The sequence below is a fragment of the Equus caballus genome, chromosome 2 (genome assembly GCF_041296265.1).
Source record: "Equus caballus isolate H_3958 breed thoroughbred chromosome 2, TB-T2T, whole genome shotgun sequence".
Classification (NCBI taxonomy): domain Eukaryota; kingdom Metazoa; phylum Chordata; class Mammalia; order Perissodactyla; family Equidae; genus Equus; species Equus caballus.
Window position 1 is genome coordinate 46927827 of NC_091685.1, and position 24530 is coordinate 46952356.

Below are 24530 nucleotides of genomic sequence, written 5' to 3' on the forward strand. Positions count from 1 at the left end.
ACGCACGCACATGCACACACACATACACCTCTGAGAATCGTCTGTAAGGCCGGAGACGAGGACGCCTACAGCCCTGGGCTCTGTGTGGGGCCCAGATTCTGAGCCTGCATCTGCCCCTTCATGGGTCTGCAGGATGCACCAGCTTCCTGAGCCTCAGTTTCCCCATCTGTCACAGGGAAAGCATTCCTCATTGCAACAGCTCAGAGCTGGACGGGTGGCACAGACACTGCCTAAAAGTTGGGCGGGCCGTCAGAGGCGGTGCGTCCCGCCCCACGAGTCCACCGCAATAACACTGAACTGATGGAATATACGTGGCACGTAGGAAACTGTTTTCTGGTGAGATAATTCTAAACGCAGGTATTTATTCAATATATTAACGTTCTAGACATTCATGCCTGGCTAACTTTCAAAATAAGGTTATACTAATAGTCACTGATTTTCTGTAGCTGAGAAAGAAAAGTGGCTTCAAAATGTCAGAGGTCCTCTTGCAAATGTCTTTTGACAGGGCTACGATATTTTCCACGTGAACAAAGAACCTGCGAATGGACTGGTGTGAGGATAAGTGACAGAGCAGCTTCTGGAGCGCCCCACTTAGCCCAGAGGGCTGGAAGGTGCCAGTTACAGAGGCTTCTCTAGAATTCCAGCCAGAGCCAGAGCCTCTTATTCCACCAGTTTGGAAAATTCTGGAGATAGCCCTTGGTCGTGGTGCTCAGGAGTCCAGGAGACACAGCCATCAGGGAGGGCCCCACCCGGGGGAGGCGGGCCTGAGGCTCCTGGTCGATCACCAGCACAACCCCCAAAGCAGCAGGTGGGTTTGTGGTAAATCAATGTGACAAAGGCTCCCGACCTGGGGTCCTAGGACATTGGCTCGTCTGCTCCCCTTCCACCCGCACCTGCAGAGCTTCCAGCCAAAATGCCTCCCAGCAAAGCTTCCCGGCCAGGCTCTGGCTGCCTGGCCGGCTTGCCCAGGGGAGCACATGCGTGCATGAAAGTGACCGTCACAAACCTCACCAGGAAAGGGGAGCCTGGGCTGGCTCCAGTCTGTCCGAGGTCACGATGGGGCAGGGGTGGCAGTCAGGACAACCTTGCCAGGACCTGGGGATGGGCCACACGGAGCCGCAGTCTCTGCTGTTGAATGCAGGACATTTTCTGGACTCCCGTGGCCTCTGTGTGACCATGCTTGGCAAGTCCCAATCTAAGATGTAGTTCATGTCCTTATCTTCTCGTTCCTGTGCTCAGGTATGAGCCTCTACCTGATCAATGATTAATCTTTCCTGTCACTGGAACCAGAACTTTCCCATATTTTTGATTAAGACATTCAAAGGCTGTCTGATGTCTGCCCTACCCCAGCGGCCGTAGCACAGAATGTTCCTTTTGAGTTTGCTCAGAATTCCCAAGACCCTTGTCAGCCCGAGTCCCAGAGTTACGTCCAAGCAGACGGTGGGTGCAGGGGTGCTGGAATAAGTCAGCACTCTGACCGCGGAAATGACGACCCTCGCACGCGTAAGAACATCAATGCCAGTTCACGTGGAGGAGAGCCGGGGCTGTGAGAGACCACGCCAGCTTCCCCTTCTGCTCGCCAAGACCTTCCACCCCAACGCGGGGTCCTGGGGGGAACCCACAGCGGTGTCCAGCAGGCCCAGGACTGCTGTGTCCCCTCGTGCTCTCTGATCCCCCTCTCCTGCCTCCTGGCCTTGTCACAGGCCCCAGGTTTGGATGGGGGCTGGAGCTTTATCTCAAGGGCCTGCAACCCGCCTGGCCATCCAGCGGGTGGATCCCATGCTCATCCCTATTCAGTGCTGGACAGAAGACAGAAGACAGAGGAAGGCAGGAAGGGGCACAGCGTGGCAGAAAGTCTCTCATTCGCTCTCCCCAGCTCTCACCTGGCGTCTCCTAGAACATCCACTGCAGCCTCAGGACAAACGTGAGGGGCCCCAAACCCAGACTTCAGATTAGATTGTCTGAATAAAGAACAGGCCATGCAGGCCAGAGACTACGCCAATGAGCCCACCAGCCTGGTCCGGAGCCCGCTGATGGCGTCACCGCCTAGATCCTCCCTTAGAGGGGCCAGTTGCTCAGCACAGGTTCCGCTCCTGGTGCTGGCTGAGGGGCAAGGGACGCACACGCGTAGATCTCTAGAGGGATCGGGTACCATGGCAGGGCGGACCGGACTCAGCCGGCACCTGGGCCCGTGGGAGCCTGCAGGCCTGGCTGGCTCCCTGTGGGCACCTGGTCATGGCAGAGAGCAAAGACATTTGAGGCACTGAGAAGAAGCCGGCCATCCGAGCACAGCACACTGGGCAGGCCCTGGTGGCCGTTACCCGGCAGTGTCACTCAATCATGGCAACAGCCCGAGGGGCTGGTACCGCTTCCCAGACTGGCACACCGAGGCACGGCGGGCCGGGGTAACATTTCCAGGGCCCCCAAGCTAACGGATGGCAGAGCCGGGGTTCCAATCTAGGGCTGCAGCATGGGTCTCGGGACCACCCCGCCGTGAGGCCAGAGCACCGGGCAGAGGGACCTCCAGCTGCTGCTGCCTGCGGAACAAACTGCAGCTGAGGCTGAGGGCGACCCTGCAAACAGCGTATCTCCTGCCCGAGCGCCTGCTCAGCAGCTGGAGTGACACTCAGATTGTGCTTCCTCTTTGAAACTGTCGATGGAAACACACCGGCCTCACCGGGAAGCAAAACTTGGCGCGTCTTTGCCATGAGCGGACACCAGCGGCACCGAGATCGTAAAACTCGCTGTTAGAAAGGAACCCGGTTGGGCCCCTGCGTCCGGAGAAGTTGCTCAGTAGGGACACTTGGCGTGGTGGAATTAATCAAATGACCTTGCCTTTTGTAGTTGCGAATTTCTTTCCAAGTCATAAAATGAGGATAAACCGTGCGGGCTCCAGCTCTCTCTGGGCAGTTCTTTTGGAGACTATAAGCTGGCCGGGCTGGCACACGGGCCCCCATGCGGACACGTCCACCGCCTGGAGGCCTCCTCCGCCGTGACCATCCTTCCAGGTCTGCCTCCAGCCTTGGGCCATTTCCTCTCCTTTGCGATCCGCTGGCCTGGAAGCAGGCACTCAGGGGACACGCAGGTGGCGTGGATCCCCTCTGTGCACCCTGTGGGCTGCTCAGGCTCCCAGACGGGTCCTTGGGTCCTGGTGTGCTGGCCTGGCTCCTTGGACCAGAGGAGCCCCAGCAAGGAGACTCTGCATCTTCCCTTCTTCCTCCTCGTCTGGGACTGGGGCTCGCGTGAGACCAGAATGTGCCTCAAGTTCCCTCAGCAGCACACGGTTCCTGGAGGCCCTTGTGAAGGCGTGTTCTCTCATCCGGCCCCGGGGCCTATTCCCCTGCTCCAGTCGCTTCGCCTCCCGGGAGTAATTTCCTTACTTCTGCTGAGGAAACAGATTTACGGTTCGCAGAAAAAGTAAATTGTACACCTGCCATTTCAGAAAACACTCAGGTCTCCGCCCCGCGGTCTCGCACCGGCTGCTCGGCCAGGAGGTCATCTGCCTCCCCACGCCCAACACGCCCATGGGACGCTCGGGTGCCCCGAAGGAGACTCCCCCTGCAAAGAAATGTGTGCTCGCTCCTCCCCAAGGACGCAGACCTGCGCCTGGTCTCTCTTGGAAACGGCCCCTCCTCGGCCCCGCACGCACGCACGCACGCACGTTCTCCCTCCAACATCTGGATAAATCTACACGGTAAAATCACAGACCATCGATTGAAATGCTCGGAGCTCTGCCACCTCTCGCTACTGAGCGGCTCTCAAAGGTTTCAGAACAGGGAATGCAACGCTTTGCCCCACGACGCCTCGAAAGTGCCCAGGACTCGCTGTCTACACAGGCTTTGCTCCCGCCAGGGCACCTGGCAGGACTGAACCCCGGCCTGTGCGGACAGAGGGACATGCGGCCCCCAGCAGGCAGTGGCAGAGCCAGACTCCCCAATGACACCCCGAAACAAAACCACGGCGCCAGCAAAGCCCCCTTCCATTTCGGATGCTCACTCGCCAGGCAGTTTGCACAATGGGACCTCCTCACGTTCTCACGACAGCCCCGTGGAGAGTGGCCCACAGGAGAGGGGCGTGCCGGGCCCTGGTCAGTGTGGTCAGTGGGCTCTTGAAGGCCACCACGCACCAGCTCAGTGAGCCCGACAAGTGCCCTTGCTAGGAAAACCAGGACCACGGTGCCACCTCGGGCCGTGGGTAATGGGGACGAGATGGGGCGCTGTTACCCGGTCCTGACTCAGGGCTCAACGACCACTAAGCAGCTGGTGAGGGCAGAGCTGGACCAGGCAGGGGGTGTGGGGCATGCACCTCCCTGCCACCCTATGCGAAAGCCTGGGGTCATGGCCTTTGAATCCCCGTGGCTTTGGGATGCCCACGAGAGGGGTGACCATCCAGATGTGGAGAGTCTGGCCCCTAAATCCAGCACATGCTGCACGTGCCCCGGGGGTGGGATGTGGCGAGGGGCACGGCGCCCGCCCTGCGGGTGGACTTTGAACAGCAAATCGAGGCCATGGCCCCCAAACCCCACACACCGCGCTCCTTTCATCTCCTCCGGGCCAGCCTAATAATCAGATTCCGCCTTGTCCTTAATCCTTGTTTCCTTTAAAAAATGGATTAGGAAAATCTCATCTGGAAAATTAATTAATGTACGAATTCAACAAATATTTACTGAGCTTGGCAGTTTGGCAGTTTGTTAAGTATTTATTTTTTATGTAATCTGTATTTTCCCTCTGTTTTTTTTTTTTTTTTGGCCAGTCAGGTTTCTGGCTGATCTATTCTACTTCCGATAATGTTCTCTAGTTCAACTATTAAGATATATTTCCTTCATACAGAATTGGCCACATAAGCACATATTACATCTCCAAATTTTAGGTGGAGATGGATAAAGCGAATGACCTGACGGCAGATCGGGGGTCAGCCCTCCTGGTGGGCAAGCTCTGATGAAGGGGTGACACAGCCCCCTGGGAAATGGGGGAGTGGGGATGCAGCCCTGGGCAGTGCTCCTGGTGTGTGCTCCACGCCTGTGTCCCTGCCACCCCACGGCCACACTGGGGATTACTTTCAACGCCCCATTTTCCCGTCCTCCTCCTGTTACGGGCTGTAGGTAGGTATATCCCCAGCCAAACAAAAGTGAGCCAGCCCCCCTGCCCCAGGAAGGAAGCAGGGCCTTTTCACGGGCAGTGAATGGGGCCCCCACTTCCCCTTCCCTTCTTTACCTCATTCAGGGGGGTTCTGACTTCAACTAATTCGATAACAATCCCGCCGGGCCTTCCCAGCTCCCAGCTCGGGAGGACATTGTCTGGGCGCGCAGCCTCCCCCCAAGCCGGTCCTGCTCTCCAATTAGCCAACCGCTGGGCCTCTGTCCCTTTCCACTCCCTGCCTGCCCCTCGCCCATTTTAACCCTTTCCTTTTGAGCTGGACTCCGGAGGGCCTTCCGGGGGGCGCGCCCCCGATGCCGGGGTCAGGGCACCCGGGTCAGGCAGAGCGAAGGCGGAGGCTCAGGCATCCCACGGGCTGGTCTGCACCCTTCCAGAGTCGCACAGAAAATTGAGAAGCAAGGCCGGAAGAGGAGCACGCCTTTGATGCCCCCCACACACCGGATCTGAAAGGGAGCAGTCTGCTTTCTCGGGACGGGTGATTCCGAAGGAGTCCAGATGCTCCTGGCGTTTCGGAGGGTCTGTCCCGTCAGGTTTCTTCTGGAGCCGACTGCCCGGAGCTGGAGCGGTTGGTTTGGGATCTTTAACTGCTTTGGTCGTGCAACCACATCCCTCTGAAGTGTTGACACTACACCTTTTCACCCCAAAACCAATTTCTTCTGCTTGAAGAAAAGTTTTCAAAGGCCTGCAGAGAGCAGGTGGAATCGACATTCACTGGAGTGTTTTCCGTTGTGTGTTCACCATGTGCGTGCACACACATCCACACGTGTGCAGACAGGGCAGCGTGTGCAGAGCATGAAGGGGGTGTCTGTGAGTGGCCAAGCCAATTCCGATGTTTGTCTCACTGCTATTATCTTCAAATGGAGAATGTTGGAATTGGCTAAGAACACTGACCCGAAGTTTCTCACTGTTAGACGGGTTAGCATGGCTGCCACTAACTAAAGGTGTCCCGGGTCTCTACTCCCCACCCTCCCAGTCCACACACGGCTCCTCTTGGTGTCCCAGGAGGAGACCCGGCCAGGAGGTCTTGGCACCAGCAGTCCATGCAGGGACAGCCAGGAGCACGGTGCACCGTCTTCTGTCACCGATGGCACCTGGGAATGTCCTGGCCCAGGTGCCTGATCTCTAAGGGGTGTGTTATGGGTTGAATTGTGTCTCCTCAAATCCATAGGTTGAAATGCCAAGCCCCAGGACCTCTGAATGTGACCTAAGGTGGAATACGGTCATTGCAATGTCGTTAGTTAAGATGAGGTCCTCCTGGGTGACGAATCCAGCCTGACGGGTGTCCTTACAGAAAGCAACGTGATGCGCACACGAGGAGAGTGCTGTATGAAGATGATGGCAGAAATCTTGGGGTGACACGTCTACAAGACGAAGATTTCAGCCAAACCTGAAGTCTGGAGGGAGCTGGGACCTCCGGTTTCCAGCCTGGGAGAGAATCAACGTCTGGGTCAGGCCACCGGTCTCTGGTGCTTTGCCCTAGGGGCCAGTGCCAGGCCACAACTTCGGAAGCAGGAGCCATCTTCCTACTGTCACCTGCGCTGAATCTCAATACTTTTCCTTATCCGTTAGCTGACTTTTTCCCCTCAAATCGGTTGATTTGAAAATCGCTGTAGAGCAAGAACTCACCGGGACTGTTTTGGCATGAGCCTGTTTCTTCTAGGTGCCTCATCCTTCACTGAATCCAGCGTCTGAGGGTCAGTGTTGAGGCCCAAGGCGCTCCCCGTTCTGTGTGAGTCCCGGGAAAAACTGTGGACAAACCAGGAGCACAGCTCCCAAGAGCGGCTTTTCCCCGTCAGCCAAGAGGATGCCACGGGGGCCCGGGGTGCATTAGCTCCACTTCATCTCGGTGACCTCAGGGCGGTTAGCTCACCGGAGACAAGGATGCCCGTCCAGGAGAACACAGCTCCGTGTGGGAGAGACTGCGGCCGAGGGCTCGGGAGGCGCCGCCGAGGACTGACCGGCTAGAGGTGGGCGGTGCCTTCAGGATCATTCGTTTCCATCCCCTTGCTTAACAAGTGGGGAAAGCGAGGCCCACAGATGGGGACACCTTGCTCAGGGCTCAGCTGAATTTCATGAGCCCGAGCCATCTCCTCTTCCTCAGCACAGCGTCCCCGCCTCTGTGACACGAATATCTTAATAACCTGTAAGTTGATCTTAGAAAACCTCGTAAAACTCTCTGATGCTTAAAAGGAACAAACGAAGGAAGGCTAGAATGGCCATCCTGCCCCTCGTCTGCTCTGCATTCATGGGGTGGGGGGGGCGTCCTGACGATGCACGTGCGGAAGGCCCGACATATTAGGTCTTTGTTTTCCTAGAACTTTGAAGGCACTTTAAGATCGAGGATCCAGGAGCTGAACCCTGACTCCCACGGTGCCAGGGAACCAGCAGGGCAGCCTTCTCAGCATCTCCCAAGTCTTCTGGATTCTCCCAGCATCTCCCCACGGGAGGGACGCATCGCTTACTGGAAGCGGGGGAAGTGAAGAGATGCCGCAAAGTGAGGAGACTCCGGAGCTGGACCCGCGCTCGACAGCTCGACTCCCGGCCCCACTGAGGCGGGATCCTCTGCAATTAGCACATCAGCTCATCGGATCCCGGAAACGACCCACAATGGGCAGACGCAAAAGAGGGTGGGAGATGCCATGCTGGGAGCAGGGCGTTCTTGATCCTAGTCGGCTGCAGCTAAAGAATTTGCCTCCAGCATCCAGGGAAGAGGACCTGCCTGGGGTGCTGGAAGGGGCTGTACCAAATGTGTAGCCTTCGGTGGGGAGTGGGAGCCCCGAGTCAGTGGCCCCCTGGGTCTGACAGGCCACTGTTTTGGGTTACCCTATCTTTAACCGACTTTAAATTCCAAGTAGGGTTGAACAAGGGAGTCAATCCAAGACAGACGAACCCCAAAGAGTCGAGGATTCTGGTGTCTTCTTTCGGGCTGTGAATGGGCCACATATCTCCAAACACGGCTCATTTTCTTTTCTTTCTTTTTGAGGAAGATTAGCCCTGAGCTAACTGCTGCCAATCCTCCTCTTTTTGCTGAAGAAGACTGGCCCTGAGCTCACATCCATGCCCATCTTCCTCTACTTTATATGTGGGACGCCTACCACAGCATGGCTTGATGAGCGGTGCCATGTCCCCACCCGGGATCCGAAACGGCAAACCCCGGGCCGCCGAAGCACAACATGCGCACTTAACCGCTGCACCACTGGGCCGGCCCACAGCTCATTTTCTGGCCGTGGGTCTGTGGCTGATGCCAGGGAGTTGGGAACTAGCAGAGACTAACACCCTCGGGTCCTGAGAGGACCTTCTGGGGCCAGCTGCTCCAAGTAGCTATCCCACATCCTCAGTGCTGACCAGCAGCCTCTGACACGATGATGGAGTCCAGATCTCGTCAGGGGCTACTCCCCAAGGACTGCCGACTTGGGTGGGGCAGGAGGTGCTGAGACACCCGGCGGCCTGGAGCTTAGCCGGCCACTGGGTCCCTCCAACGGGGCGGAGGGCGGAGGCTGGGTCCCAGGCTGGGCTGAACTCCTGAATCTGAGGCCAATTCCGTGAAGCGAGGAGGTGGGCCTCTCACTCGCTGGTCTGCACACACCCCCATCCCTGGACGAGCTTCCAAGTCAGCTGGATGAAAGGAAGCCCCCACGACAACGCAAACTTGACAGACAAAGGGAATAGATTTTTTCAGCATGGCCGCTCCTATAATATTCACGGAGTTTGAAGACTTTTATGGAAATGCACAACAGACCCCTTTTCCATCCCCCTCCTCAAACGAAGGAAATGCGGCTTCCACTCCCCGCGGCGCAGAGCCCCATGTCACCCAGCTCCCAGAGACACGCAGTCACCCAGGGCAGCTGCATTCCTGGAGTCGTCACTCGGGCTTGGGGCGTGACCCCGGATCTACAGCTTGTAGTCCCCCCACGTCGCCCTCTTACCCCCTCTCCACTGCCCCCTCGCTCATCTCCTGCCCTTTCTCCCCCACCATGGGGTCAGGACTGAAAGTCTGTGCTGAAGCCTGCAGGCGGCATCTTCAGCGAGAATGTCAGGGAGACCCAAGCTCATCCTTCAGATCCCATGGACGCCTCCAAGGTCACTTCGTAGTTTACCTCGAGTCTAAAGGGAAGCCTGTGACACAGGGCCCTGATGGATCCGGGCTGGGCCAGGCCCCCCGGCTCTCCTCTCGAGGCTCTGACTCATGTGCTGTGAAGAGCAGGCCTGGCTCACTTTCCCTAAAAATGAGGCCCCCTGGGGATGTCTGGTTGTGCGGCTGGCAACAAAGGGACCCCTCAGAGGCTGGGCAGTGGTCACTGTGAGGTCACCCTGCTGGAAAGACAGAGATGAGCCGTCAACCTCGGTGAAGAGATAAACTCAAGATGGCCCCATCTTTAATTCGGGGGGCAGTCTGACACCCGACGGTCTGCTGTGTGCCCCAAGGAGACACGAGAGCTCATTCCCCTGCTGAACCTGGGAGGCCCAGAACTTCCAAATTTCCCAGGAAGAGAGAGAGAGGATGCAAGGTGAGCACCAAGGGTTAGAGTCACCTCTGACAGCTCAGACTTGAGAAAGGGCCCACCGTGGTCCCCTGAGAGGACAGCGCAGGGCGGTGGCAGCATGGGCAGCCATGGAGGGCCAGCAGGGGGGTGTCTTCTGGCTCTCTGCTCAACCGGAGGGCCCTGGAGTGCTCCTGGGGCCCAGCCAGTTCATCTGGCCACGAGAAGGGGCACACCTGAGGCCATTCACATGCTTCTTGGCTCCCAATGCTTCTTCTTGCACATGAGGCTTATTCAATGTCCACTCTGTGGGATGTTCCAGCATGAACCAAGCTCCAACAGCCAGAGCAATTGGAACCTTCTAGAAACGTGCTCTTGTGTTGACTTGCATGAGGTCTGGCCTAGGAGTTGCCTCTCCTCCCTGCTTCCTGATGAGGGACCCTGGTTCCAGGACGGGGCAGGAGGGGAGGGCAGAGCTGGCCAGGGGCTCTGTAGGGCAAACCCGTGAGCTGTCTTCTGGGATCTGAGGCCCCTCTGGGGGGCTCCGGGGCCTGTAGGCCGTTTCATTATCAGTATTTGTATTCATCTCCAGTCTGGCTCACCCTTGGCACCAAGGTTTCATTCTGGCCCCGAAGGAGGCCAGGAGGGGGCTCGTCTATCTGCAGGCCCCCACCCTCTTTGGCCAACACCTGGCTGTGCCTCCCGGGTGAGCCCGTTCAGTTCCCACCCCGCGGACCCCAAGGTGTGCATGGAACGAGGACCCAGCCAGCCCTCCTAATCCGCGTCCGCCCGTGCTTGGCAGGGCTCTCGGGGCCTCCGCTGAGCGCCAGGCTGAAAGGAAGGCTGATAAATTAGTCTAGAGGGAAACAAGGCCGCTCTACTTGTAAAAGGTCACTGCGACTTTGTTCTGGGTGAGGGTTTATCTTAGCTGCCGCAGGGAGAGACAATGCCTGGGGCCTAAATGGCAGAAATCTTAGCTCCGCTTGTGAAATGACTGTGCTGATAAGCCAGAATGGGCTTCAGAAAGATCTAAATGGGAAAGGAGTGGATGTAGGTATTTTTGAACACGATTGAACAGGGATGACACAATGGGATGTGCAATTAAACTGGGCATTAACCCAGAAGGAAGAAACGCAGTCTGAAAGCCAGACAAAGGTGGCTCCCGCGCCCGGCTTGGGGCTGGTAATCCCTGCGCCTGCCCTGGCTGGCCAGCCCGCCAGGCGGGGGCTGCAGGTGGGACAGAAGGACAAGGCTGGACCCACGATTGCCCCTGGGGCACCACCGACGGAGGCAGCCCCGTTCTTCAGGCCAACTCCCCAGGAAACACAGTCACACGTGTATGTCACAGGTGGCCGGGGTCAGGCGCCATCCTGCCCAGAGGCCGGGCACACAGGTGAGCAGGGACCAACGCTCTGGCTCCTGTGACGATAAGATTTGACCACCCTGGTCTTAGCATCTCCCTTTTCAGAGGAGGAGACACCACCAGATATACCAGCGTGCACGCTGTTGGCTGATTTAAAAAGTCACCTTCAGGCCATTTCATTCACTATGTTCTAAACAACTAGAATGGCAGGGTAGGGGCCATGTGGAACACACCCGTGATGGCGTGCAAGGACATGGCTTTCAGCCATTCCCCGAAGGGCCTGTGCCACACACCCAGGTTAACCTCTCTTGTCCTGGAGAGGCCGCCCTGGGCTGACCCAGCCCCTTGATCAGTGCCGGGGGGGGACCTGAGAGGGTGCACGGTGCCCTGGGCCAGCCCCCAGCAGAGCAGGAAAGGGCTGCGGGCAGGGAGACCCTTCAGTGGCCACTGCCCCTCAGCGGGCCTGTGAGCAGCTGCGTGACCCTCGTTTTTGGCTGGGGCTGAGGTGGCCTGTGACACGCTGAGAACACATTCCTAACCCGGGGGTGACCAGCCCACAAAAATTCCCAACTTGAGAGAAGCCCTGATAAGCAGGCGAGGCCTGGCCTGGAGCTTCACGCCCTTGTCCCATGACCCGGGGAGACCTTTTATGGCCTGCAATGCTGGGACTCTTGTCCGTCCCAGTGGGAGGGAGGCCCATGGAGGGGCTGGAGGCGGGATGGCCAAGGCCAGGCTGGGGTCCCTAGGGAGCCGCCTGGCCAGTAGCTGCCAGCCCTCAGGAGGGGCCGCCCTCCTGGCCGTTCTGCCAGGCTGGGCTTGCTGCTGGGAAAGTACTCAAAATAGAAATATTTCCATATAAATGACCGGTCTTGCAGATGCTCAGTCTCAGCAGGTGGGTGCCCACCATGCGCTTCCTGCCGCTGGTAGGCAGGATCAGCCCAGAGCAGGGGCCAGCCAGCCGCACAGGCTACACAGAGCGCCAGCCACGCTGGGATGGCACTGAGGGCGCAGACAGAGGAGGCCGAGTTCCACGTCTGTGTCGCTCCACGCCTTATCTTCCCCGTTCCCCTGGAGGAGCTGAAGGCCAGGCCACCACCCACACAGGACATGTCAGCGGAGGGTGGATGCCTAGGGGGCACGGGGGGCTCTGGGGCCTGCCTGGTCCCTGCTCTCAGCAAGCATCTGCTCAGGGACTGCAGGGGCACACAGCAGAAAGATGCTCCTAGGGTCCCAAGTCTGGTGGCTCCCTTTGCACCAACCTGCCAAGTGACCCTGTGTGACCCCTCCTTCTCTGGGGCTCAGGGTGCCCCCGGCACAGCGAGGGGGAGAAGTGGTGATGCATTGAGCGGTTTCCAGGCATGACAATCGGTGCCTGGGACACCGCCTGACCTCAGCCGTCACCGCCAGCCCGCAGGGAGGGGTCACACGGCTGGTCAGTCTCCAGGGGCCACCCACCCGAGGACAGCAGTGCTGACGTCCAGCCGTATGGGGGGTTAGAGCCTTCAGGAGTCCCTGGCCTAGCCTCCTCTGCTCCCGAGCTCCAGCGGGACGACAGTGGGGCGGCCAGGCTGCTCTTGCCACCCTCAGCTCCACCTTTTCCCCCTCCCCATGGGGACAGCCTTCTCGGTTGCGCCCCCTCCCCCTTTCCAGTTCTCTCCACCTGCCCCTGACAATGCCTGCGTTCAGGAAGGCCCTGCTGCTCCCTGTGGGTCCCACCTGCAGGGAAATGTCTCTGGGCTCCCAGGGAGGGGCGAGGAGGGGCCCGGAGGCGGGGGCAGGAAACTGAAGGTAAGCTTCCACCCCAGAGCCGGTCCTCCAAGTGCCCAGTCTTCCACTGAAATCAGAATGCAGATTCCTGGGACCCCACCCCGACCCCTGCCAGGAATTCTAATCCAGTAGGTGGGGGCGGGGACCTGAAGCTGCATTTCGAATGTGCCCCTGGGCAGCTCCATGGGACCCAAGGCCAAGGTGAGCAGGTGGAAACCATTCTCCCTTGGACTTGGTGGGAAGGTCTCAACTTTGTGCCTCCCAGGGTGGCCGCCTGGGCCAGGGGCCTGGGTGCTTCCTGCCTGAACCCATCTCTCCCTGAGGCGGGCCTTGGGCACCTTGGGGCCACCACAAAACCCTGACTTCAGGGGCCGGCCCCGTGGCAGAGTGGTTAAGTTCATGCGCTCCGCTGCGGCAGCCCAGGGTTTCACCGGTTCCAATCCTGGGCGAGAACCTAGGCACCTCCTCCCAGGCCGTCACGGCTCATCAGGCCATGTTGAGGCAGCGTCCCACATGCCACAACTAGAAGGACCCGCAACTAAGAATATACAACTATGTACCGGGGGGCTTTGGGGAGAAAAAGGAAAAAAATAAAATCTTATAAAAAACAAAAACAAAAACCCTGACTTCAGCACAGTAACGTCTCTCTCTGGGGTCGGGAGAATTCTCTATTGTAAGTAGCACCCAAGGGTGAGCTCTAACGTCCTGCCAGGCCCTGCTGCGTCCACGGGGCTGGGGCATGGGACCCATTCACAAACGGCAGAATGGGGACCATGGAGTAGAAAGAGCCACGGGTGGACTGTGTGTGGCGCACAGTAGGAATCCAGTTAACGTCAGCACACAGTAGGTGCCCAGTTAACGCCAGGCCTTTCCTCTTGTCCATACTCCTTGGCCAGCCTGCCCTGGCCCTGACTTCGCCAGTCCTGCCCAGCACAGAGACACCAGGTGCCTTTGTCATAGTTCCTTAGGTGTAAATCCTATTTTCCTTAAAGAGAGAAAGGAGGGAGGGAGGAGGAAAGAAGGAAGGAGGGAGGGCAGAGGAGGGAGGTGACAGAGAGCCCTGTCCTCGCAGGCAGTCGCAGGAGCCAACGGAAGAGCTGAGCTGCCACCCTGAGAAGCAGCCATCCTCCCTCCTGCTCATCCTCCTTCTGATAGCCCGATGCTGTTTTCCACATCTCTGGTTCATAAGCAACCCGCTCCGGGGTAAGGGTGGGTCTGGTTGTCACTGGCATGTGTGTTTGTGCGTGTGTGCGTGTGTGTATGTGTGATGCGGAGGGTAGAATACCATTTAAGAAGTTGGTATTCATGGACGTCTCTCGAATATGAAAAGAAAATATTTATTTCCTTTTTCGCCTGTGAATCAGAATGCTCTATTTAAAGAAAGTACCCTCTGCTGGCTTGTGGCTGAGTTATTACCCCTTAAGGAAATGAAGGAGAACCATCAGGAGGTATTCTTAGTCATTCTCTATCCTTTTTTCTAAAATTCCTTATATACCCGCGCCTCGGAGCTGGGCCTAAGATAGTGCAGGACTTCATGGCATTCTTGGGCTAAAAACGTCTGGACCTGATGTCACGGTGCTTGGGGGAGACGGCAGAGGGCTTGCAATCTCGTTCCTTTACTGTGCTGAGTGGTTCCCGCAGAAGCGAGACAGCTGTGGGCTTCTCCGTCAGCAGCCCCTCTGTGTAAGCACGCCCAGACCGCCTCCAGTGAGGCTCTGCTCCCACAGGACAGCCTCCCGCCTCCAATCCAGATGCCTAGTTGACGGCCTGGGAGGAGGTGCCCAGACACATTCTTGCCCAGGTGTTGTTTCCACGGGGTGTGAACATCCACTGAGCCACACGCTTACGATTTGGGGCCCCCTCCGAATGTCTGTTATGCCTCCCAAACGCATTCAGAAAATCATTAGTGGGGGAAAAAGCCCCACGATGTTTCTAGGCCAAAAGTAAAACTCCAGGCAACCCAGACGGAGAGTGAGCCGCGTTGGGGTGACTCAGCCAGCCGGGCAGAGGAGGGCAAAGCAAAGAGAGATCCTGAGACTCCAGTCCCGGCGGGGGGCGGGGGAGGGATGCTGGCAGGATGGTCCCGAGTGCACGTCCAAGATTTGGGACCGAGAACGCCAAGCCCTAACCCATGCGGCTATCAGACCAGTAGGAAACCACAGATCAACTCTTACAGTCTAGACGCCCCGGCTTCCCTTCCCCACACCGGCAGGGGCCTCAGCTCTTTCCCCCACTGTCAGAACTACAAGAATAAAACACAGTAGGACAGTCTAGGGGCTAAATAACAATGAGTGCCCTCCCCATCCCCTGGGCACTCCACCAAGAGCACAGGGCCATCAACTCCAGGGTGAAGGACACACAGCAGAGGCTGGAGTGTGATTCTTGCACGGGGATGCACGTGGAAGAGAGAGTGCAGCCAGGGTGTGCATGTGCGGCATGGAGCACAGACATGGCACAGGGCCACTGGGGCAGCTCCCAGGACGAGCTGATCACGCAGCAGCACCGTCTGCCGAGTAACCGAACGCCCCCAACGGCCCATCCCAAATTGTCCCTCTCACGCCTCTCTGGACTCCATAGTGGACAGAACATGCTGGAAAAGGGGGTGGTGGTCGTTTCAGAAAACCTCGGCTCCGTCAGCCCTCCCGCAGCTGCTGGAAGTCGGGAGGATTCTCCCTTCTCCTGTCTCCAGAGCGGCTGCTTCGACCCCAGATGCACGTTCAGATTTCTTGAGCTTTCACAAACTCAGCCCCCAGACAGGTCTGTCGGTACTTTTGCTTCTAAAGCAGAACAGTCGTGGGAGACAGGGACGGTTGGTCCCTCTCTCTGGCCAGAGCCTGACGTTCGTGGGTTGGGGCCCAGGCACCTGCACTGCTAACACTCCGGGAGATTCCAAAGTGGGCTCAGAACCCCGGGACAAATCTGAAGAACAGTGCTGACATTCAAGGACCAAGTTTCACATTTTTCTCTGCAAATTCGGCACCCCCTCCCCAGCCTGGGTGAACTCGCTTCTCAGTCACCTGGAGCACCAGTAGGCTCCCCGGTCAAGCTTTCCTTTCTGGAAAAGCTGTCCTTCCGGCGGGCTGGGGCTGCAAGCGCTTGAGGTCCTGTGGCTCTGACAGCTCCAGGGTGCAGAGGAGCTGCCCCTGCCTGCCGGCCCCACGGACTCTGCTTCCACAGAGGCTGCTGGCCAAGTGGAACACCGTGGGTACGGACCAGCAGCTGGCGACTCTCCTGGAAGATGAGCAATGCCTTCCTGAATCCTGGATCCACAAGGCTACCTGCTCATGTCCTGGGCATGGCCAAGCCTGGCTGTGGTGGGTGCCCCTTGCAGCTGGACAGGAGCCCACAGCCCCAGCAGGTCAATAGAGCAGGCAGGGTGCTGGGGAAAACGGCTCACTCTGGCGGGGGCCATGGATGCATCGAGGGTCTTTATGGCGACGTGTCGACCACATGTCTCTCTCCAGATTGACCGAGATTTATTCCTTGGTCATCATGCAGGAGGGACTAAAAGGGACTGAAGCAGATTCCCAAGAGCCCAGGGAATCCTGGCCCAGGAGGGAGGCCAGTGCTTGGTCACAAAAGGTGCCCTCCAGCCTGAGCTCAGACTCACAACACAGCTGGCCCAGGCTCTCCAGCCCAGGACACGAAGGGGTGTTGGTCCAGCTCCTGAGCAACATCACAAACCTGCTGCCGTTATGGCTGTGGAGAAGGCGAGCCTCGCATCTGACGTCCCGCCCCATGGGCTTCACCCACAGCCCAGACCCAACCCTCGAGATTAGAGACCACCCACTCAGGAAATGCAAATCAAAACTCCACTAAGATACCACCTTACACCCCTTAGAATGACAAAAATAACCAAAACAAATAGTAACAAATGTTGGAGAGGTTGTGGAGAAAAAGGAACCCTCTACACTGCTGGTGGGAATGCAAACTGGTGCGGCCACTATGGAAAACAGTATGGGGATTCCTCAAAAAATTAAAAATAGAAATACCATACGATCCAGCCATCCCACTACTGGGTATTTATCCAAAGAGCTTGAAGTCAGCAATCCCAAAAGTCCTGTGCACCCCAATGTTCATTGCAGCATTATTTACAATAGCCAAGACATGGAAGCAACCTAAGTGCCCATCAACTGATGTTGGATAAAGAAGATGTGGTATATATATACATTGGAATACTACTCAGCCATAAAAAAGGATAAAATCGTCCCATTCGCAACAACATGGATGGACCTTGAGGGAATTACGTTAAGTGAAATAAGCCAGATAGAGAAGGACGATCTCTGTATGACTCCACTCATATGAGGAATTTAAAAATGCAGACAAAGAGAACAGATTAGTGGCTACCAGGAGAAAGGGGCAGTGGGGGGTGGGCACAAAGGGTGAAGGGGTGCACCGACAACACGACTGACAAATAATAATGTACAACTGAAATTTCACAAGATTGTAGCCTATCATTAACTCAATAAAAATTAAATTAAAAAAAAAGAGAGACCACCCACTCAGAACTGCGGGCAGGAGCCCGAAGCTCCTAATCAAGGGATGCTCTCGGTGCAGGAAAGACACAGGTCTGGAGGGAAGAGCTGGTTCCTCGGGCTTCCTCTAACGCCCAAAGCCTGGAATTAGTCCAGAGCCTGGAAGCTTCTCTCCAGGAAACTCTGGCTCAGAAATCGGGCCGGGACTCACACGAGAGGTGTCCCCACAGTCACTCAGCATCCACTCACTGATCCAGGTCCCCAAAGCTGCCAAACCCAGGCAGGTAGACACAGATGCCTCCTGTCCTTGGAGGTGGGGAGCCCTGGGGAGTAGAGGTGGGGGCAGCGGGTCCCGGCCCTCACCAAAATCTCCCAGGGGGCCCCGGGGACCCCAGAGGAGCAGGCTTAGGGACCACATAATTGTAGCATCGGAGAATCAAGGCAGCCTGAGGCCTCAGATTGTTTCCCCTGTGATCCTGGAACTTCCCACAGGCCCTGGCCCAGACACAGACTGTTTGTTGACTGAATAAACGAACATGTGTATTAATATTCAGGAACTAAAGCCAAGGGGATGAGGTAATCCACATGAGTAAATTCTTCAGATAATTGAAACCCCATCAATTCACGTTAACATTTTCCACCAGCTTCTTAAACAGAGGCAGACACATTTATTCAACAGATCATGTCTGAGCGCAGGTTACAGGCTGGGCAATGCTGACTTTCTGGGTCAGGCACGCGCTCAACCGCGAGCCTAGCAGAGCACAGACACTCTCAGTGTGAAACTGCTCCTCCGCCTTCCCTGGGGGTCCTGCACAGTATTCCCACCACCCTGCAGGCCCCGTAGCCGCAAGCCCCGGGTACACAGCTGTAGGGCCCTGCCCAGGGGGCAGGTGGCACTTCTGAGGAGCCTGCTTCCACAGCCGGCCTCCCTCAGGGCTGTCACTGGCAGTCATCTCTTAATTAGCAAAATAAACAGCACGATGATAAATGTCATGATTTACTCCACAAATGATCAAAATCATTGTTTTTCAGACCCCAGGGCAATAAAATGCAATCAGGGGTGATTTATCCTGGGCAGCGTGAGTGGTGGCTGCCTCAGCCGCCGCTGCGTCTGGAAGGAGGGGGCTGGGAGTTGGGGCATCCTCCTCGGTCGGGGACAGACCACCCCCCTTTGAGATGGAGCCCAGGGGGCCATTTCCACACACCCCACGCTCCCACCTGTCCCTCCAGACAGGGTGGGCCAGGCCTGGGGTGTGGAGGGACACAGAGACACGGGGTGTATCTTCTTCCAGAATGACGGGGACTCACTTCCTGGTGTGCCCACAGAGGAGTCGCTGAGCGCTCCTGGTGCCAACATGGGAGGAGGGGGGGAGGGGCTCCGCCGGTCAGCGCAGGGAGGGCGGAAGGACCCACAGTGAGTGAACAGTGGGAGGGGCCGGCTCAGCTCCCGGCCACCCCGAGTTCCCGTTGGCTGAAGAAAAATTCCTGCATGAAACAGGGATGCCCCCGCCACCTTGACCCCAAGGGTCGTGGGTCATCCATGTGGGCCCCAGTGTGCCAGGCTAGGGCCTTTGCTGGAGTGGTGGAGGCCCAGAAACTGTGTGCTGGTTAGATGTTGTGTCCACCACGAAAGAGAAAAGGAAACCAGACCATTTGGATTTTACTTGAATGGAAGGACCCAGAACAAGAATTTTGTTCTCAGAGTAGAAAGAAAATTGTTCCCACAGTGCCCCAAATGACAGTAAGCGTAGTCTCTTTGACAGTGATTTTAAGCCAGTCCTCCCGGGGTCACCTGCCCGTGCCTATGGGAGACCCCGCTGGTTTCTCCCTCTGTGCGACTCCTGGATCTGACCCAACAGGAGAAACCACCCTCTGGAGCTGGAACGGGCCACAAAACCATGCCGGCCATCCCCCTGGGAGTCTGAATGACACTGGGTCCTCCTCGATTTCCTCTGTCATCTTTGCTAAAATGTCACTACCTGTTCTGTTTTAGTAAGTGAATACCATGTAAAGTGTAGGAAAACCACATTATTCTGCTTTATAAGATTTAATTACCAGAGTGGGAGTGAATAATTACACATGTAAAATTCAGGACCCGCGTAAGATCATGCAGGTTCGTCTGCTGTCCCTGGGCGGCCTCTGCCGGTACCCAGCCTGGCCCGGCTCGCCCTGCTGATACGATGCCTTTGCGCGCACGACTCTAGCTGTTTGCTTTGTCTCCCACCTGCTTTGGGCCGAGCTCACTGCAGCCCAGGGACAGCGTCTTTGCAGGAGCCTGGACAGGACGGTGGGGTGCCCAGGCCGCCTTGTCTGCTTTAGCCACTCGGGCTTCACTAGAGGCCCCTCTCCCGTCCAGAAGCACAGAAAGATCCGGGCTCTGGCGCCTGGGTTTTCTGCTCCCCGCCTCAGGCGCTGTCTGCAGACAGAGCCAAGGAAGGACGGGCCTATCTGAAGGGGCACACGTCCCTTCTCTCTCCCGAGCCGCCCATCATCCTAGAGGAAGGCGGGAAAAAAACCAAGAATCGACAAGAACCGGTTTCAGGATCCATGTGGGAAATTCCAGAAAGGCTGCTTATGAGGGAAGACGATTGGTTTTCTTCCCCAAGGATCCCAACTGCGGTCCATAGAGCCAAAGAAACCTCCTCGAGCTCGTGACTTATTTCAGGCAGAAATGGGCTCGCCCTGAATGTTTGGGGGCACGTCCCGCTCGCACCTTCACGGTGGGAGGCGGTGGCTTCCCATCCAAACCTGTCATTGGCTCTCAATCGCAAGGACGCAAACAACTGCCCCCGCCCCTCGGATTTCGGCCACAAGCCCAAAAACGGATCACGGAGCGGGTAATCGGTGCCTGAGCTCGCAAGGAAAACAAGGGCGGACGAGATACGGTCGGGCGCGTCTGGAACACTATTTGAGGACGTCGGACTCAGGGCAAATATTTCCAAGTGCTGGCATGAAAGGCGCTGTCAGGTCAGGCCTCGGAACAAAGCCCGCTGCAGAAACGGGAGGCGCACGCGGAGCGAGAACGCTCCCTCACGTCCGTGGAGAAGGACCAGTATCGCAAAGTCAACAGGCACGGGGCAGATAATAGCCACAGCCTGTACCAGGCCGGCCCCGAGCGGCGGCGATAGGGAGCGTTTCTTTAGAAAAACGAGCAGACAGAAACTTGTATCAGAGCAGGCAAGGACAAAGTCACCTCAAGGTCATCCAACGTGCCACCTGGAGGGTGTGTTCACTGTCCAACATCCAGATGCCCCTACTGACTGAACAGCCCAGACCTTTCTGAGCTCATCAGACAAACACCCTTACGTTCCTCTGCCAGACAGCCAGGCAGGGAGGGTCAGGCAGGCTGAGTCTGCACAAAGCCACCTCAGAACAGTTACCCGTCCCGTTGTCTGAAAGTGCTCTCCCTGGTCCCATAAGGGAAGACCCCACAGGCCGGGAAAGAGGGCCCAGGCACCCACGCGAGGGCTGCGTTTCCAGATGCCCTGGCTTCCTGCCTCACCTTGCTCCCAGGCCCCGGGCCGGTCTGTCCTGAAGGGGGCCCTGACCTCGAGCAGCACACGCTGTGTCTGCCACTGTGGGACGGCAGGTGCACGCCCGGCTCACGCTCCCCAGCTCGCTGAACTGCAGCTCCCCCTGTTTTGGACTGTGGTGAATTCCGGTGTCATCTGGCCAACCCTCCTCCCAGCTAAACATACAAAGCCCTCTGAAGAGCGTGGGGCTTTAAGCTTCGGGCAGGGAGCTTCTGTGTCCCCGGGGTCCACACCCCATTGCAACCATGGACCAGACTCCTCCGCCTGCTGGAAAGTCTCAGTGTGTAGGGGCACAGCCACCTCGTCTCCTGGTGAAGGGCGTGATGGCCTCAGCTCTGCCAGGCTGTGGGCAGCCTCCTCTGCCAGCGACATGTGCGTCAGCACACCCAGCCTCCCTGAGAGCCTTAGGGAGGGCTGTAAGTGCTCATGGCCCAGGGGGGTGCTCAAGGATGCTGGACCCGGAGCTTCCCAAAGGGAGGGAGGGCCTGCACTTGTGGGTCGCAATCTCCAGGGAGCCAGGGAGGCATGAAGCACAACGTTCACAAACCATAAAGCCGAGAGAGAGAGAGCGCGCACAGAAGGCCTGAATTCTTCCCTCACTCGGCAGAGAACATTGAACACTGTGGGGACAGGTCCAGAGCCACCGAGAGGTTGGGAGAGGTGACTCCCCCAACCCTAACTCCCCAGGGCCCTGACGTGAGGGGACACGGCTGCCCGGCCACACAGGGTCCTCTCCCTTCTTTGAACTGTGCGCCCTTTCTAGAGCTGACCTCCATGCAACCCTTTGGGAGTTGTGAAACACCCAGAAGCAATCTGGGTTTGTATCTGAACTTTCCACACAGGCAGGGTCCCTGCCAAAAATACCACTGAAAACTGGCAGTGTGGGGCCGGCAGAAAGGCCGAGACCAGCGGGGAAATGCTTGCAGGCTTGTGGTCCTCGTGAGACCACCTTGAAAACCCCCAAAATGGGGCCCAGCATCCCTCGTGGCCTGAGCAGGACACTGCTGGAAGGAGGGGCACCTTTGGGGCGGTCAGCATCCCCTCACCTAACAGGCCTCCCCTTTCCGGACAGTACACGGGCTCCCGGACTGTCGAGCCAGGCCCAAATCCTTAGGGGAATCTAAACCAGAAGATGCTTCTCTCTGGCAGAATGAGACTTAGGCCCCCACGAATCTGGGCAGTGGGGGCCCCTCTTAGTGAGCTGGCTGACCTGGCACAGGGGACAGGAGGCCTGGACGTTGGTGTGCACAGGAGGCCTGGGCTGCACAGCCACCAGACGAGCTCTATGAGCCGCCCATGCTGCTCACCCCAGGATCTAGGACCCCATCTGCGGCTTTCCCCGGAGTAGAGACTCTTGCTGTGGGACATTCCATTAATCTACGCTGTTCTGCCGAGATTGCAGCCTTAGCACCTAAGATCCAGACGGGAAGCATGGGGTGTTTTAAGACATGAGCTCATTAAAGACACATTTCCGGGAAGAGAGCAGGCGGGCCTGTGGGGGCTGACGGGCGCCCACGAGGACCTCTGGTGTTTTCCGAGTCGCGTCATGCAAGCTCCAGGGCAAAATAAGCCTGAGAAATGTAACATTCGAATGGACCCAGCCTCCCGCCTCGGGCAGCGGCTGCTCAGCCCGGCTTTATAAATAGATGGAACACAAGACAAATGGCCGTGATCAATCACGCTCACACGAGAATGCTCACCTCCCATCCAAAGCCTGCCTCCTTCAACGTGGCCTGGGGCGCCACCATGTAAGGGCCAAACCTCTCCCCGATTTCCATCTTCTTCTTGGCCCAGATCCCCAGGCCGGCCCCTGGGATGGAGGACTCTCGGAGCTCAAAGTCTGGAGGGATGGGAATGTCCTCAGGAATGTAGACAGGGGCCTCGTACGGCGAGCCCTCCTTGGGGGTGAAGTCCTCGCTGGTGGGGAAGGGGGACGGCGGCCCCATGGGGATGGGGGACATGATGCTCTCCTCGGTCTCGTCCTCGGCACTCTCGCCAGCCAGCAGGTCCGGGTCAGGCTCATACATATTATTTACAATGTCGCCGTCACCTGAAGGAAACAATGCAGTGTCAAGCTCTGTAGCACGCGCGTCCCCAGTGTGTGAGGCTCAGGGACCACTGGGACATGGGACGGAATAGGAACCGAGGTCTCCAAGGGGCCCAGAAGCCACTTGGCTGCTCCCTACCCCCACTGCCTGGGAGACATCACCTCGGCTCTGACCCAAGCACTCCGCGTGAGAGGCGCCCAGGGATGCGCGTACCCCAGCCTGCTCCAGGAACCAGCCTGTGGAAACCCCACAGTGCACTTTCTCCCTGAGTCTCACGGCGGTCCCATGAGCGACCTGGGACACGTCTGCCTGTTCTGCTTTAGGACGGCCGGGAAAGGAGCTGCCCATTCGCTACAAGTTTGGGGACAGTGAGGAAGCGGTCACACTGGGCACCCAACCCAGGGCTGATGGTGAAATAGTCATTCTGGAACCGCTCCAGTTCGTGTCGGTAGCCTCGGGAATGGAGACACATCCCATTCTTGGGAGGACTCAGAATCTGGGCTGCTGTGAAATGTGCCCCCACACCTGGGCCCTCTGGCTGGCTCGGGGGGCCCGGCGGGCGCTGGGGAGGCTTCCTGAAGTCCCCGATGACGTCATCGCAGGTAGGACACCAGCCTGCTGAGGTCATGAACACGGGACTCAAGGGGCTGCAGGTCACGGGACTGAACAAGAGCGACCCCAGCTGTGTGTCTCGTGTGGGCCTCTCTTTGGGATCTGTCCTAAGAGATAGTTGGTGCCAAGATAGCCCCACCTGGACATGCAGCAGAGGGTGGCCTGAGGCCCCGAGGAGATGGTAAAACTTCCTGTCCCTGGAGAAGGGACAGGAAGAGCAAGAAGGAGGACAAACAGGAAAGCAAGTCCACTCCTACGTGTTGACCGGAAAGAACTAAAAACAGGGGCTCAGACAGGTGACTGCTCACGGCAGCGTCAGCCACAATCCCCCAAAGGGGGAGAGAGCAGATGAGCAGATAGACCAATCGTGGCTCCACACAGCAGAACGACTCAGCCTCCAAAAGGACTGAAGCACTGACTCACGCTACAACGTGGAGGAGCCTGAAAAACCCGGCGCTGAGTGAGGGGAGCAGACACGAAAGGCCACGTCCGTATGGCTCCATTTATAGAGCGTCCAAAATGGGCAAATCTGCAGTGGCGGAATTCACGTGGGCAGTGGCTGGGGGCGGAGAGGGTGGGGACTGACCGACCGACTGATGGGCACCGGGCTCCTGGGGGATGAAAATGTTCTGAAACTAGACGGAGGTGTTGGTTACACAACATGGTGAATGTGCTAAACGCCACTGAATTATACACTTTAAAATGGCTAATTTTTACGTTATGTGATCTTCACCTCAATAAAGAAAAAGTCAGAGAGGCGCAGAAGGGCGGATGGGGGGAGCAGGAGGGGTGGGAGCTGGGCTTACTCTGCTGCTTGGAGCCTGCGGACCCCTGATCTAGACATTTCTGCTCATGTCCCCTCCTTCTGCGCAGGCTTGAAAACCTGCGAAAGTGACCCGAAAGCTGTGGTCACTTGGGCGCTTGTCTCGAGGCCCCCTCCCTGCTCCCTGACGTCGGCTGGGGAGATGGACGTCTCCAGGGAGACGGGAAGTTTTAAGTACGAGAAAAATGACTTCAGGTTCCTCATGCTGGTTGCAAACAGATCCGCTTGAGAAGCAACAAAATGTTTTCTTTCAAAAGAAACCAAAGTCTTGA

General features: G+C 57.5%; 1 protein-coding gene across 11 annotated transcripts in view; it reads right to left on the bottom strand.

Annotated features, from left to right (window-relative positions):
* PRDM16 (PR/SET domain 16) overlaps positions 1-24530 on the bottom strand; it is a 347636-nt gene that overhangs the window by 210299 nt on the left and 112807 nt on the right. For 8 of the 11 annotated variants that reach the window (XM_070254598.1, XM_023627521.2, XM_070254569.1 and 5 more), the window contains exon 2: positions 22476-22825. The exons of the other annotated variants lie outside the window; for them this stretch is intronic. In XM_070254598.1, the coding sequence (XP_070110699.1) occupies positions 22476-22825 (350 nt within the window). The remainder of the gene's footprint in view (positions 1-22475; positions 22826-24530) is intronic. 11 annotated transcript variants of the gene reach the window in all.